This window comes from Callospermophilus lateralis, chromosome 12 (assembly GCF_048772815.1).
Source record: "Callospermophilus lateralis isolate mCalLat2 chromosome 12, mCalLat2.hap1, whole genome shotgun sequence".
Lineage (NCBI taxonomy): Eukaryota > Metazoa > Chordata > Mammalia > Rodentia > Sciuridae > Callospermophilus > Callospermophilus lateralis.
In genome coordinates this window covers 99,549,364-99,566,002 of record NC_135316.1, presented here as the reverse complement: position 1 = coordinate 99,566,002, position 16,639 = coordinate 99,549,364, and the positions used below count along the sequence as shown (strand labels likewise).

At 46.0% G+C, this 16,639-nt stretch overlaps 1 protein-coding gene across 5 annotated transcripts in view; it reads right to left on the bottom strand.

Moving 5' to 3' along the window:
- Farp1 (FERM, ARH/RhoGEF and pleckstrin domain protein 1) overlaps nucleotides 1-16,639 on the bottom strand; it is a 265,061-nt gene that overhangs the window by 38,002 nt on the left and 210,420 nt on the right. For 2 of the 5 annotated variants that reach the window (XM_076872685.1, XM_076872686.1), the window contains exons 11-14: nucleotides 15,992-16,060; nucleotides 14,592-14,667; nucleotides 13,310-13,565; nucleotides 112-299 (exon numbers count right to left, since the gene is read on the bottom strand). In XM_076872685.1, the coding sequence (XP_076728800.1) occupies nucleotides 112-299; nucleotides 13,310-13,565; nucleotides 14,592-14,667; nucleotides 15,992-16,060 (589 nt within the window). The remainder of the gene's footprint in view (nucleotides 1-111; nucleotides 300-13,309; nucleotides 13,566-14,591; nucleotides 14,668-15,991; nucleotides 16,061-16,639) is intronic. The other 3 variants (XM_076872687.1, XM_076872688.1, XM_076872689.1) reach the window with 3 other exon arrangements.

Genomic DNA, 16,639 nt, shown 5'->3' with positions numbered 1-16,639 from the left:
CATGGCATTGAGAATGTATGAATGCCACCGAATTTAAACCAGTACATTTTATGTTATTTCACTTTACTACAATAAAAACACACGCACACGCTAGCCAGTTCCTGCGGGTACCTTTCTCCGGCCCTCCTCCTCGTCGTCCGTCCTGGGACACGCCTGGTCGTTCAGCAGAGGGCTGATCAGGGGAGAGGCCTGCTTGGTGTCAGGGCTCAGGTTGGGAGACAAGGTCACGTTGGTGGGGGCCGTTCCTCCCTGTGAGTTGATGGACAGCTCTGAAAGGTGAGGGCTACCAGTCAGGGAGCCTGTTTGGGGATGAAAAGTTTTAAAGAAAAAAAAAAAGTAATTTCTTCTGGGACTTGATTTCCATTTACAACTTTTCACTTTTTCCAATCTTTAGCACCTTGGCTACCACGTGGCAAACAATGCGTTCATTATTTTCTAGTTTTTCCCTAAATTGTGGCTGTCTTAATAGTATGCATAATTCAATGGTGCCTCAGTTATGTCATTAAGGATAAGACAGAACTCTGCACAATAACAATTAAAATAGCTTAAAAGCAAAGTGCATCCCACCATCACATTTTCATCTCTTAACTACTGTTTTTATTTTTAAGAATTACCCAAGAAAGACAAAATATTTCTATAACAAGAAGACATGGAAAAATGAGCAGAAAATAGAACTAAACTAACAGGCATCTAAAGGACTGGTGTACCAAGGACAGACTACATCTTGTAACAATGGGCACAGCTAACAGAGAGGTCAAGCAACTAACTCCCCACTCTACGAAGAACAGAGCAAGCTTGTTATACCTGGTGATGTCATTCCATGTCTGTCACTGTTTGGGACAGAAACACTAGCATCATATTACATGCAATAATGGTCATTTAAAAATGCAAGCTGGAGGTCATTATATTATCACAGTGCCTCTTTATGAGTCAAAAGCAACAGGTAGGAAATCGGTCCTTGAAAAAGGATACCACATTAAATAATATGAAAATGCACACATTACCCATTATGTGTCAGCCGGGGATGATGGTGTGTACAGGGCGCTCTGCCAATGTAATTTTGCCAACATCTATACCTCAATCCACTGAGGCTACATGGGGTATTTCAAAATATATTTCTAACCTGTTTGTTTTGACCTAACTTGAACATTTATAATTCTAGTGCAGATGAGCTAGTTAGTGTTGGTAAACAAAGTTACCACTCTAAGGAAAGACAAGGTCAATGCTTCCTCCATTTTCAGTATACAGTCCCAGGCTCATTGCTACTCAGCACACTGTTCAAGATCTCCAAGGGAAAAGAGCAATTTTCTGGGCCTACCCCCATTTTTCTGACATCTCTTCTCCTCTGGAGTTGTTTGTCTATTATTTGGAAATTACAAGACAGAGCAGCCTAGGAAGGAGCTGATGGAGTAGGGGCAGTAAGTCTGACCCCAACAGAAATGAATTGTAGGGGAGTCCCCCTCCCCCCACACCCTGCTCCCAGGTTGACCAGTTAGCTGTGTCACTGCATCTGGAAAACAACAAAGAGCAGATGACCTGCCCCACTGACAAGCGGTCAGTCCAATGATCCTTGGATAACAAGATTAGAAAATGTGAGGAAAAGGCAGATTTAAGAAGTTTGCATTAAAAAAATTTTTTTAAAAACCCTCCCATTTTAAACAAACCTCACTGAAATGAAGTCCTGGTGTTAGTAGAGACCCCGTTACCCCGCACACCACCAGACCCAGTAAACCCCGGAGAAAAAGGCCAGAAATCGCTTCACAAATGTCAATTTTATTGACACTAGTGCACAACTGAATACAATAATTGTGAAAGAATTGGAACCTGTCAAATAGAAAGAGTGACAACATATTAAAACTGCATCGTTTCAAGGTACTACACTATTCTCTTTTTTAAAAAAAATCACAAGAAGGAAAATGTTATCACTACAAATAGGAATAGAAAAGAGAAATCCTGGCGGTTTGCCTAGAGATCAGAGCATTTCATGCATTTCTGAGATGCTGTTTGAGTCCCTTCTTAGTAATCCACCAGTCACCGAGCAGAACCTGGGGCTTACCGTCAGCGCTCGCACTGTGCGTGAGACCGGGTGAGGCGGCTGTAAGTGAGAGCATGCTGGGCCTGGAGTTGGCAGTGACGTGGAACAGAAAAGCATTCGTCTCATCATTGAAAGAGTTGGAGCAAGAATAAAAAGTGGTTAGGAGGCTAGCTTGAAGGGGGAGCGGGCTGCGAGGGAGCAGGAACCACGGGCCCCGGATAGCACCCGCGACAGAGAGAAAGCAAAGTGCCACACGGCAACCCGGAAAACCAAGTCACACATCCAGATACAACCTCTTCCACCCTCCGAAGGACAAGTGCGAACACCCTGGCCAAGTCCCACCCGAGAGCCTGGTACGGAGTAGGCTGAGCAGGAAAGCTTAAGGCGACAGACTGGTTCCAGGAGAGGTCACCTGCCCAGAAGGCACGACACCTTTCAAAGAAGAGTCGGTTAGACTGGGAAGAACCCTCTCTGCGCTAACTGGAGACAGGAAGTGGAAGGCTGAATGTGAGTGTCACGGTCACCTGTGGGCCTTGGCAGGTAGGGGACAGCTCAGGACTGGCCCACAGATAGGGTGACCGATCACTGCATATCACTCCTGTAGCCTAAAGATGCGTGCAACCACTTACATTATATATGCAATATGCACACTACGGGAAGGACCAAATTCGGGTGGCCAATTTCCTTTTCCTGAGAGGGTTTGTGTCTATTCACAGGGTCTACAAAAGGAGAGGCAGTGGATGTGCTTAAACTGTAAGACCAATAAATCAATAAACATCCAATAGTCTGAACTAGAAATCTATCAGCAAGACTAAGGAAGGCAAAGGTCCGAATCTCTGACGTTCAATTTTGCAAATGTGAGCAGGGGTCATGGCGAAGAGGTCCCCTCCCCTCCTTGTAAAAGAAAACTACTCAAGGCTTTGCAATTTTACAGGTGACATAGTAAAAAAAAAAAAGAAAAAAAGAAAAAGAAAAAAATCACTCATTAATATTCAGTAATGAATGAAATGTGCTGACAAGGTCAATTAGTAGAATTTGGCAGCTTGATGAGTAATTAAAATTCTCTTTTGACTTTGAGCCAGAGTGTGGAGAATCGTCTGTACAAACCGGTGTCCACACGGGGCGGTTGTGAAGAGGGTGCTAAAGAAAGCCAATGTCCAAGGTCACAGAGTTATTGGAACTACATGGAATCAATGTTCACTGAAGTAGTCCATTTTATAAAAAAAGTCAATGCACGTGGTCCTATCGTTAGATAAGACACACCCGAGCCGATCTGTACAGGACTACAAAGCTTGTTCAGATCTTGTAGTCTGTCACCTGCTTTGAAGGCACAGCCCCAGGCAACCTGGAGAGGAAACTGTGGTGCTACTAAATGAAATGACGAACGCCTTTCTATGTTCATCACTTCTCCTTTACAATGAATTAACACAAAGTAATTTCTTTTTTCAGGGAGCTCTAGGCAAATAATTTAGGGGGAACTCTGGAAGGAAGCACCTGGATTTTAAGGCAATAGGTAGAAAGAAGTTTTAAAATGATTGGGAAAAGATCAGGTACGCCCTGAACCTCTAGAAGTTTCTAACGTGTCAAAAAATATTTTTCCTACTTCCAGAAAGTGCCCTGCTTTTATTTTTTAGGCATTCAGTTCCATTTCAGATTAATAACTCCCAAATGCTTCGCCTCTTCCCCCTAATTTCATGACCACTCCTCCCCCACTGATCTCTAGGAAAGGATTTGAGCTTATGTTGCCCCAGGGTGGCCGACACCTCCACTGTGGATGCTCTCCAGGGAGGCATTTGCGGTAATTGCTTTTTAAAAATCCTTCTTAATATACATTTTCCTATCGCACAGACAATTATAGAACTTTGAATTAGCACTGCTATATTTATGGATTTCAGTTTATCACCCAGCCTGGAAACTGCCTTTGCTCCTCTCTCTCTCTTTTAGTTTAAAATGCATTCATCATTCTTCCTCCCAGGTCCTGGGGAGGCTGGACTGGCAGATGGTCTTTCCCAGCTCCTCAGCAGGGGTACTGAAATGCCCAGTCAGCCACTGCCAGCCTTGGGGCCCCTGAGGACTGAGCATGGTTTCCTATTGACCGTCTACCTCCTGGGCTCCTGCTGAATGTTTAAAAACAAATGCAGAGTTCTGGGAAAGGAAAAAAGTTTCTACTCTATTTTTCAAGTAGTAAAAATGACATTTCAAACACTTAGTTATGCCCTGTTTTGTAAATTGGTCAAAAAATTGGTGATCTCTAATTTTTAACTAGGTAAGTGGTCTGTTTCTTGTAAAAGAGGGAAATAGAAAAATCTGGTAATTTAAAAAATAGTAATCCAGCCACTTTGTTAAATATTTAAATATTTGAGAATAAGAATATTGATAAAAAAAATGAGGACATTAATTGTTTTCCCAATTTCTCTTTTCAAAACTTCTCCAGTATTCCTTCAAGTAAAATGACTTCCTCTGGAAGCTTCTAGATGCCACTCCTTTATCATGATTTGCCTCCTGTTATTTGGTTTGAAACCAGAGCTTTAATCTATGTACCCAGAGTATGTTCCCAAGGCACATGTAGGAAATCCATTAGAAATGTAGGTTTTCATCAATTTTTTAAAAGGCTCTTATAAAATCCACAACCTCTCTCTAAAAGAGGGGACAATAAATCTCTAGAGATGATCTATTTTGAAAGCTGGTCATCCAAAGAGATTGGTATCATGCTAAGTCAGAGGTGGTCTGGTTTAGGTGGCTGGATGGAATCTAAAATTAAAAAAGCTGGCAGTGTTTGGTGGAAGTTACAAGGTCCCCCGCGAGAAACCAGGTGATGGGATTACCAAGGTCGGTGGTGGTGTCCTCTTCTCAATACCTTAGGCTGTCCAGGGTCATGTATATGTGCTTCTCAGACCCAGTTCCTTTAAGAAAAGTTTTTATAGGCCGCTAAGCATCCACTCCACGGCTCATCATCAAGCAATTCAGAAAAGCAACCATGGGGCGAGGTGCGGGAAAATAAAGATACAGACGTCACTAATGGAGAAATGGCAGGGAACAACGCACAAGCTTGTTCTTGCAGATGGGAAAGAAGGAAAGGAGAATCCTCCTGATTGAAGATGGTGGTGGTCGGGTGGCGGTGAGGTGTTTGGGTTGGGGAGCGTGGTGCTTCGTAGCAATGAGAAATACCATCTTGTGCTCGGGACAACACGTCAGCCATCAGTGGGAAAGAACAGTTACAATGGACAGTTCTTACAGCAAGACACCTGGTAGAACAAGTGAAAGCCTCTTCAGTTCAGGTTAACAAGAGACATTAATAGCGTGCACACACTGTTACATGAGCTTGGGCTCCATGCTTAAAGAGCCACCAAGCCCATTGTTACTGGAAAAGCCAGAAATCTTGGTGGTGGTAGAAATCCATGCTTTATTGAGGTTCTGCACTTGTATGCAGTGGAGAGAAAATAGAGGCAGACAGCATCTGTGGGAGCGTACATCTTGGGTACTCATCAAAAGGTGAAATACCTACTGGCCCAAGAAGCCAACTGGGGCTGAGCTCTGTGTGTGTGTGTGTGGGGGGGGCAGTTCTCTATCTCCCACCAAAACAAATTCTGATAGACACAGTCTAGGTGAAATTTTCTTTTTGGTACTGGAGATTGTACCCAGGGGTGTTTTGCCAGAGCCCCATCCCTAGCCCTTTTTATTTTTAAGACAGGGTCTTGGTAAGTTGCTGAGGGCCTAAGTTGCTGAGGCTGGCCTTGAATTTAAGATCCTCCTGCCCCAGCCTCCCAAAGTTGCTAGGGTTACAGGTGTGCATCACCACACGTGGCTAGGTGAAGTTCCCTATCCCCATTTAAATCGATGTTCTCATTCAGGATGCGGAGGCCCATCTCTTGGTCAGCTGTCTGAGCTCCCTATGTAAGCTGCCAGCACAGATGCGCTCTGTTTCCATGAGCTCTTTCCCCAGCTACAGTGATCCTGTTCACCGGCACGGGCCTGCCATCAAGCACTGCCCACAGTATAAAGTGCAGTCCTCATCAGAAGATGAAGCCAGAAAATTCACATCTTCATCCCCTTCCTCCCCACCTTAGAGAAACACGGCCCACCTGGGAGGACCCTGGGATGTGCCCGTGAGACAGCGTGCTGTTGAGCGGACAGGATCACTGTGTCCTGGAGGAAACGGGCGTTACAATACAAACCGGGCTTCGGTCGTGTTAAACAACAACAAAAAGACATCAGACAGCGCTCCAACAATGCAGGGGACAGGGGACGCGCCATGCTCCAGGATAAAGGCAGAATGCTGAAAACAAAGCTTTTTCCCCCATAGGTCCATGCCGACAAAACACTGCGCACAATGGAGCAACAGAAAATGTTCCTCGAATTTATTAAACAAATGACAAAAATGAGAATGAAGTTCCCAGCCTTTTCTAGTTGAAAATTAATTTGGTGTATTAGAAATTTTTAATAAAACACATCGCCTACAGTATTAAGTGAACACACAGAGGAACAGGGGGGAATTGGGTTAATAGCAGAGGCCAAGCTGGTGAGACTGGGTTAGTGAGGCTCCACAGAAACCTTCCAAGCAGGAAGGGGTAAGAGCGAGGGATTCAATCCGCCAGCCACTCGAGGTGCTTCTGGAGAGAGCCGGAAGACCTGTCTTTGGCCTTTCTCTAAGTCCCTGCAGGCAGAGTGGCAAACACTTTGTTCCTTACAAAGGGACTTGGAAGCCCAGGAGAAAAGAGTTGTCAGCTGGGTTTCATGAGCCAGAAAAGCTTGTCTGTGAGTAATGACAGGTTGCCACTCTACCACAGGCTCCTAAATGACCCTGATGCTCTTTCCTATTCTCAAGCCAACTAGCAACTCTGATCCCTAATCAAGCAGACTGATGACCTCAGAGTCCCCTCTCCGCCACCCACACCCGGTGGTCCTGGCTCACTCCTGAGTCTGTGGACTCTGCATTTTGCATGTTCTGCAATCCCAGCACCCAGCCCTAGCAGCACACTCCCAGGTCCTCCAGTGCCATTGTCCCTGGTCACAGAAGCAACACTAGCTCTACAGAGTGAGCCTCTCAGACCAGCTTGCAATTGATCAGGTGTCCCATGTTCACCACTGGTTTTGAATCCTCCTGCCTCCCCCACGGCAGAGCAGAGTAACCTGACCCAGGGTCCTCACTAAGAAGCAAATGAGCCGACTTCCACTGGAAATCATAATCCAAGGCCAGAGGCCTTGACACCTCGGGTTCCCTTTCCGGGTATGCTTCGATGCCCATGGCATCAGTCAATTCGCGCTGCAGTTATCCTGAGCAAATCAGAGTCTCTGCAATTTTGAAAGCTCTCAGGAAAAGATTTTCTAGTTCTTTCCTAGCTTCCACTGAGCCGTTTACTAGCTCCTGTGTGGAAGGTGTCATCTACGGTTTTCTGGGAGTAAGGTGCTATTTATTTTATGAAGATCTCTTTGGAAAACAAAACTCCCCCACGCCAAAGGATATGATATACAAATCTACACTATAGCCTTTGTCCACAGGGGAAACACTTGGAAACCTCTCTCTAGGTTACAAGGAAACAGGTGGCCCTGCTCAGGTAGACATCCAATGAATGGGTGGCAACTGGGACACTGTTAATCTTTGTTGTCGGGGACTCTAGGCCAACTCCATGTCCAATCCATCATGGAGATCATTTTGCTTTTGATGATCTTTTTTTATCCTTTTTTTTTTTTTTAATGAAAGAAAACTGTTAACATCAAGTGCCATGCTAATTTTGGTCTAGGAGTCAGGACTCTGGTTTAAACACCAGCAGCTGGTATTTGAGGTATGCACAAGTGTTCCCTGTCTTAAAGCAATCATACCAAAATAGATGGAATTAAATTAACAGGAAAAAATTGTGCCAATCAATTCTTTGCTGTCACCAGAGTAAATTTCTTTAATCACTCATGGATCATAAAATTCATTCTACTTTTCCTTCCAAATGTTCTTTTATTTTTTTCCTCCACATTTTTCCTTTCTTATGGGTTTGGCCAACAACTTTGACTATAAAACTCAAAGAGCTACCAGCAATGGATTATTTAGAAAATGTTTGCCTAAGGTTCAAAGAAGCTGTCTCTATTATAAAGATTGCCTACTAAGACTCTTTTGTAATTCCCTTGACAAACTTTAGGTGCAGTAGGACAGACTGATGCCATGAACCATAATGAAGGCCACTTCGGATGGTTAGCTCATGACTACCATGTGCACAAGAGAGGGGTCCAGAAAGAAGGAGCCTTTTTTTGGGAATGAGTCAGTGAGAGGTCTTGAAAGTCTACTAATTAGAATAAGGGCCCAGGCAAAGCCAAGTGATTGAATTTGAAGCAAATAAAGACAAAATAAACCTGATGGTTAAGGGACTCCTAATTTCTTGGTTTTAAGCTCAATCTACTTGGAACCCCCTGGCTCCCTGGTTGACAGCTACAGTTCTAAACCCATTCTATGTTAAAATGTGAGATAATATTTTTCAATGGAAAAAATTGATTAGAAGCATGTTGATCACCATTTCTAGATATGAAAAAGGGATCTCTAGGAACATTCAGAACAATTCTACCAACATGTGAAATTACAGTTGAACATCTAGACTTTCCTTCTTTAGAAACTGATGGACAACACGGTCAGAAAGGGTGCCAGGTCTAACACCCAGTGCATCTTCAGGACAGACTGGACTATGTGAGGGGCTGGTGCCCTCATTTCATTTTGCAAACCTGACTTTTAAGCATTACTTGGTTTGAATCTTCAAAGAAGTTCTTGAGAAGAAAAATTGTTATCATTCACATTTTAAGTGCAGGCCACGTGGAGCAACTTGGTGAGATAAATCTGTGAGAAATTCCCAAAGATGAACCCCACGTGGAGGGAAGAATCTGGCCCACAGACTTCCTCTAATTAAATGCCTGTCTGATAAAATGCCATCGATGGCATCCAGATGACTATTAGAGGGCTGAGGCAATTCATTTTAAGTTTCTGGAACTCATTAAGTGCATTTCTTCATGCTAAAAGAATTTCTTGCCTTTTTAGTTTGCCCTTAACAAGCAACAGCCAAAGCAACCACAGAAGGGTCTATAATTTACATATCTTGAAATCATATCTAACAAAAGACATTAAAGCCAGGAGGCCTGGTATAAGGCTTCAAGATCTGTTTCTATGTCGGGTTTGTTTCCCATCCATGGCCTCTGAGACCCTGTCACACAGCAGCAGAGAGCTGCCTGTGTTTGAAGGCCTGGGGGCCTCGTTGATCCTGGTGACCCGTTCGACAGCTATTATGTTGTAAAGATCAGTCGACAGGTCTTAGAAAACCCTCTGGGAACCCGAATGACCTGACCCAGCCTCTAATCATCTCTGGCCTCCCCTCATCAGTGCTCTGGAATCTTCCTGAGTGAATATTCTCAGCATGTCAGGATATATGGCCTTGAAACAAAGGATACCCCCACTGGGTGGTTATTGTTTTGGGTATCAGAGATTGAACCCGGGGGCACTTAACCAGTGCACTTAACCACAGTCCCAGGCCTTTTTAAAAAAATTTTTATTTTGAGACAGGATCTCACTAAGTTGCTTAGGGCCTCACTAAGTTGTTGAGACTGGCTTTCAACTTGCCATCCTCTGGTCTCAGCCTCTCGAGCTGCTCGGATTACAGGTGTGCACTATGATACCCAGCTACCCGCATTGTTTTAAGCACTATTAATTACACCAGGATTGATGCTTAAGTAAATACTGGCCAAGAAGCAGAAACTGAGTTGCTTGGCTGGTACAAGACCGGTAAGAGAAGAGCCCATGTGCAACTCTAAAATCGGAAATGCTCCTCACTATAAAACACGACACAAGACATGACTGACTGCTTTCAAAACCCTTTACATAAAATTGCTTCTGTAGGAAAAAGCATAACACAACAGCTGCTGGAGCATGTTTACATTTGATGATTTGTGTTCTACTTGCATTATAATTAATAAGTAGTGCTCATTCACATTTCATCATCAGACTGCTATATAATTAGAGGTAAAAATAAAATGCATTTGAACACAATCACCTTCACAGTTAAACAATATGATCCCAAACTCGACTCTGCTCAACTCACATTTGACGAAGCTTTCATATAGGGGATTGATGTCTTTTTCTAGGTCTAAATACAATACATAAAAATGTGTCTTAACTGCAAAACCCCACGAAGCGAAAAGCAGTTCTTTCTACCTATTATGGCCTGAAACTGCCTAACTCAAGTTGATATGATTCCTAATGGTCACATCTAATTTTAATTATTAAACCATACAAGATTCTCCAAAATTAAAATATAGATTCTAAAAAGTCCTATGCACCAGTATATCACACGGAGTAAAATGTCGAAATCTAGCGACCAAGGTCTAGTTTCAGCTCAGTTGTGTGATAGCTATATTATTATGTGAAACCACTTAACTTCATCAGATCAGTTTTCTCATTCAAAAAAGAAGGTTTGCCTAGATGATTTCTAAGGTCTCCTTCTAGTTTTAAAATTCTGTGATTCTGTTGAATATAAAAGTCTAAAGCAAGATGTAAATAGACTACTTCAATGAACAACTTTCAAAAACTATTCAATAATCAGTTTGATTCATCAATCATGCACTGAATCAAATGATTAGGAAAATGAAATAAAAATATTTGCATAAAATTGGATTAAGTCATCAAAATCTTTAAAACAGACCTCTTGACATTCATGTGGACAGAGGATCATTCATGAACCACAAGGTGATTGATACTTCTGTTTGTTCTAGGCTGCTGCCAAATTCTACTCTGTTTCATAAATATGCCTAGTTCCTCCCCTACGAAGAGGCCACAGGATGAGTTCTGTAAGGCCGCTGGAAGGATGGCACATCAGAGATGTATCATGGTTACAACTCTTTTCCATAATTTTGCAGTTACTTTGTATCTAAAAATCTTATTCTATGATTTAAACTGTCCCAAAGACTGAAAAATACAAATAACAGGCATTAAAAAAAAAAAAGAATTTCATTTATAATGCTTTCCTTACTATGCAAGCAAGCAAAAAAATTAGCTAACACTTTCAAATGTGTTCCGGTAGATTCTACAAGGCAATCAGCTCTGGTTGGGAAGTGACCCTGGCTTGTCCAGTAGAACCATCTGAGGAGCCCAAGCTGGAACCTGGACCAATAGGTCACAATGGCGAGGGTCAGGGCCAGGCATCACTGACTTACATGGCTCAGGTGTGCAGCTATCGCAGACACACAGTGTACGTTAAAACCAGGCTCCCTGATCTACAGCGGGGGAGTGCTGGGTGAGGGTGTCTGACAGAGGGGGGCAAGGCTTAGAAAACGTCAACTCTTGCTACTCAACACTTTTTGTTCCTGCTCAAAGAAGCATCCAGTGTCACTGTTCCCAGGAGAAGACACTGTTCGTAAGAATGTGCAGCGATGCTGGAGAGTGCTCTCTGGGCTGCGTGTGATTGACAGGCACACATCTAGCTGGCTGACCCACTGGAGACTGGAGCCTCCGGGGAGGCGTCACTTTCCCCTGCGTCACTTCTCGATAGCATTTCTGTTTCACCGACAGATTCTGAGAGCCAGAACGACGACTTCTTACAACCTAACCAGCAATTTGACCTGCCAATACAAGCCCAAACCAAACCAGCAATTCCAAGTTGGTCAGGATTCAAGGGGATCTGATGACCTTTATAGCATTTCATGTGAAGCCTAGAAAGCAGAGACAACCCCACATTCTTCTCATTAAAATATTCATTATTCTTGACTAAAATTTCACGGACACAATCTCAATCAGCAATCAACTCTGGACACTGGGCCTTGAATTTTGTCCACTCCTCATTTTATGAAGCAGAGAAAAGTGGCCTTCCTTTTACAAAAGGGAAGAGAGAGGTAGCCAGTGCCTTTCCTGTGACCTCAAAAACACTTCAGACACTCAACCAACAGGAGGGGGAATCTGCACACAGAGCTGAACACATGGAAAACTGCCATATAAATATAACACACTATGCACGTTACCAGATCCGTCATGAAGTGTTTCTTCCTAGCCTTCAACCAGTAAGACACATAAGCTCCTGGTACTTTGTCATGAGGACACCGTCCACCTCGTCTGGAAATAAGCCACTTGTGTGAAGTTTTGTCTTTCTTAAAGATTTTAGAAGTCTTATGCCTGTCCAAACCTGGGCCTGTCCAAAACTTCCTCTAACAAACGTTGTCTAAAAATTAGCAAGTCACTAGAATGGATCATCTCTGTTGCAACCCTGGACTCATGACCCCCGCTAACCAACAGCTGGCCACTTGCCTTCCAGTGTCCTCACTCCTCCTCCTCCTCCTCCTCCTCCTCCTCCTCCTCCTTCTCCTCCTCACTTGGAGGCAGCCCACCCGAGGCCATCTGACTTCTCCGCACAGAAGAAGAACTCACAACTGCGGGGCGGCCAAACACGAGGGGCTGGCCCAGGGGGCTCACCAGAGCAGAGTCCGAATCGCTGGATTCAGTCTCACTGCTGGTGGGGCCCTCCGTCATGTGCAAGGGTGCCAGCTGGCCCACCGCGCCACTGGTGTGCACTGACCGCACGAGGGGCACCTTGGAGGGGGGACCCCTGAGAGGTGCCCCGTTGGCCAGCATTCTAGCTTCAGCAGTGGCCGTGTGGGCTGGGCCTCCCTTTTGGGGGTCATCAAGCCTGTCCCCATCCTCTGCGGCAGACGCTACCTGGCTGAGGATGAGTGGATCCGTCTCTGACTTGTTGTACCTACTGGGGAGGTTCCGTAAGTATGGCCGCTGCAGGGGGGGGGAACCGTTTTCATCCTGAGGACCCCTCTTTGGGAGAGCGTCTTCTCCCATGTCTCTCTCTCTAAGCTCATGTCCGTTTTCAGAAACGTAGCCCTGGGACCCGGTTCTGTCCCAACTCATATCTGGACTTGGACTTCTGCTGCCGGGGGACAACTGGGTGGCCAGGGGGCTGTGACCAGTTGAGGCCCTGAACATTTCATCTATCAGGGAGCTATGTCTTGGGAGTCCAGGACTCCCACTCAGGTCAAAGGTTATGTCTGCTGAATCGTCATCCAGGAACTGTCTGGAAGGAGGCCGGGAGGACTTCACAGAGGGGGGGGAAGCCCTGCGCCTAGCCTCTGAAACCCTCTCATCCCTGGAGAGCAGATAAACACCGCTGGTCAAATCACCCTCATAGTTGTCATTTGTTTGGGACCGTGACTGGGACGCTTGTTCTCTGAGGAGGTCGTATTCACTATCTACATCACTGCAGTCGATGAAAGGGATGGAAGTGCTGCTGCCTCTGGCAGCCCGGGATGCTGGACCTGTGCTAGGCTGCGGGGGCTGAGGTTTACTCTGCTGGACGCGCTCCTTGACGCCCTCCTCCTCCTCCTCTTCCTCGGGTGGCGCCTTGGTGGCTCTGTCTGCCGGCTTGCCCCCCGCGGGGCTCTTCTTCAGAGCGGGGCTTTGGTGTGGCCCTGACTCTGGGGTGGACACTTTCAGTTCCTTTCCTTGCTGGCAGCTCTGGCCACCGGGGGAGTCGGCACCTTCTCCGAATGTAAGGCTGGTGCTCTGCGGAGACTGGGGGGGGCGGGGCGGGGGAAGGGACAGGAAGAGAAAGGGGGACTGTTAGTCCGGAGCTACAGGAATAGAAATCAGAGTCTGATAACCTCCTCGGGCTCCAGGGGCGGAAAGGTCTGCCACTCAGAGCCTGCCTGGCCCTCCCCAGGGCTCCACGATGCTCTGATGAGGAGCGGGCGCTTGGAAGGGCCTTGTGACCTGGAAGGTTCTTTCAGGGTAGGGAAGCCGAGGCTGGTCCCAGCAGCACCTAGTCCCTGTCCCTGCTGTCTAGGACCCACGGTGTCAGACTGGGTTTCTGTGGAAAAGCCCTTCCAGTCCACGAGAAGCTTTTGAAGCAAGGGTGGGTAGGGACAGAAGGAAAGCCCCTCCTGGACCCCCCGCATGTCCCCTGGGAACACCATGTCCTCTCAGCTACACCTCCCAGGGGCCAGGCAGGTTGAGAGCTCTTTTTGGACTGGCACAATGAAACCTCCTACACATTCTTTCTCAACAAAGGTCTTATTCTCTGGGAGAGAAAACCCTGAAAATGTACCCAGAGGCCAACTCTGGGGAAAATGAGGGCTCGCCACCCTCCGCACAAGAGCAAGAACGTCTTGTGGTGCCAGTGTGGTCACTGCCCTGTAACACGAGTCCTGGGAACTTGCTGCCCAGCTCTGAGCCGGCTGAGGCCCCCAACTCTGGCACCACTTGGCAGCAAAGCACACCTGCTACAAGGAGGGTCCTACCTCTTCACGCAGGTGGCCCACTCAGCGGGCAGGAGGGCTCAGCTCTACAGCGTCTGTGCCTGTCTCTGCCTCCGAGTTCCAGCCAATAGAGAGAACTTTCCAGAGGCCTAGACATGGACAGTCAGCCAAAAATAGGCCCCACTCCTGCTGGGCCCACAGAGCACAAAGCCTCTGCTGGTCAGAGGCAGTGCACAACCATATTCCCATTTGTAACACCCCAAGGGACAAAGGACTAGAAAGCACTCTGCCAGGCCCAGAGCTCGGCGGAGGAATTCGGTGATCAGTTAGAACGATCACTGACCTGTTTTGGCACTTCTGAATTTGGTTCTGTGGGCTGCGTAGCAAGGCTCCGGATGGAATGGATCTTGCTGTGTTTTCTGGGAGAGATCACAGGAGACAGCTAACATTAGAAGAATTTTGTTTTTAAATAAAACAGAAAGGCCTTCCACTGAAGCAGCACCAGGTCCTCTCTTGATAAGGAAATCCAAGCCACTTGTAGGAGCAGGACTTGGAAACCCTCACTTGGTCCTGTTTCTCCAACACCTACGTGGCTCTGCGGGAGGCACACTCTGAGGACGTTCTGCCATCCCTGTGCAGCTGCAGCCGGCCTGACAGGCAGGCACCTCCGCTCACTGGGGAGGACTCAAGGCCAGAAGAACCACTGGGCCTCCGAGGCTCTGAATTGTGAGCCGTGGTCTAACAACAGGAAATCAATTCGGGTATTATGTAGAACTGATTTCTACATTCGTTCTGTAGTAGAGGATATCACCGCTATCAACTCACTCTCTTAGGGACACAGGGCTACATGAATTATAGACTTGGAAGCTGCAGGAAGGGACTTCAAGACCAGTAACATGGCTCCTTTATCTTTCCCCTCCTTGGGTCACCTGGGTCCCTACTCCCACTGAAGAAGCCTCAGGAAAAGTTTCCAGGTACTCAGATTCAGGAAACGGTCTAACTACATCCTGTGGGACAGCGGCATTTGGATGTTTGTACGACAAGAGTGAACGGGGCCACGTCTTCTGTGGTCCTCACAATATAAATTGCTACTTGTTCAAGAAAATTACAGGGTTTGTTATCTCTAGGTTGTATGCAGGCAAAACCCTCCTTCCTGCGCATGACATTTCTGGATAAAGGACATGAAAAACCATCAGAGATGGGCATAAGGTTTGTTTCAGCAAAATCAAAACACAACACTGAAATAACTCGAATGTTTATCCACAAGGAATGAAAACAAACACTATGATACTATAGGACACTTCAGATGGATCTTAAAAACAGGACACTGTTAAAAAAGTAGGAGGCATAATTAGATTTCTTCAGGTTTGGGAACATATGCACATACATAATGAGGTGTTCCGGGGATGGAACCCAACATGAAGTTCACTAAGGCTGTGTTCCCACCTTATGCACATAGCCTGAAGGCAGTTTTACATGATACTTATAATAATTTTGTGTTTTGCTGACCCCGCCCTCTGCAAGCCACCCCATCTTCCTCATTGTCACTGTATTCTTCTCATTTCACCTTACTCTTGAGTGTGTGCCCAGGGTCAAAAAGTGCTCCTCCCATACCAGACTTGCAGAGGGTAACTGTGGGGCAGGAATTGTGACACTGCCCAACCCCAAGCCTGGGGGAGGAAACGCTCAGGAGTAACAGACTGTTGCCTGATGAGTATGGACCAGCATCAAAGCTCCTCTTACCTTTCAAACTGCACTTTTTTGTGTCCTCCTTCCTTAACATAGTCGAGAACCTGCTTCTGCGTCCGACCGCTAAAATGCAGACCATGCAAGGAAAGGGAAAGACACCACGGTGATCTCATTTAAATACATAAACACAGAGCTCGGCCATCTCTGCTTCCCCGCCTTCCCTAACTGTGGGGAACGCAGGTGTCTGTGGCAGCCAGGAGTAGAGCAATCCCTCAGAGAACCTGAGCTGCCGAGTCCATTCACTCTCTCGACAGTCCTCTTACGCATAATAGACAAGGCCTTCCATTAACTTAACCCACTTAATGAGCGTGTTTGGCTATGAAGCAACCATCCCCAGACAGATCAAGACAGGAGGGACAGTGCGGCCCACTGTTGGACTTCCACTGGCTCCAACAGGATTCAACACATGGTAGACACCCAGATACTTGTTAAGAACTCAAAAGTGAACCAAAGGTGGGCAAGTCTACACAGGGTTCTGTGAAACAGTACTAAATGTAAATAAGATACTTTGCTGCTACAGAGAAAGGAAATTATTTCTGGATTAGAGAATTATGTTAAGTGTTTACTGGGGCTGGGTTAACTGCCACGTGGCTCTCTAAGGTTTACATGGAGCCCAGAAGGATGACACTCTGAGCCAAGCCC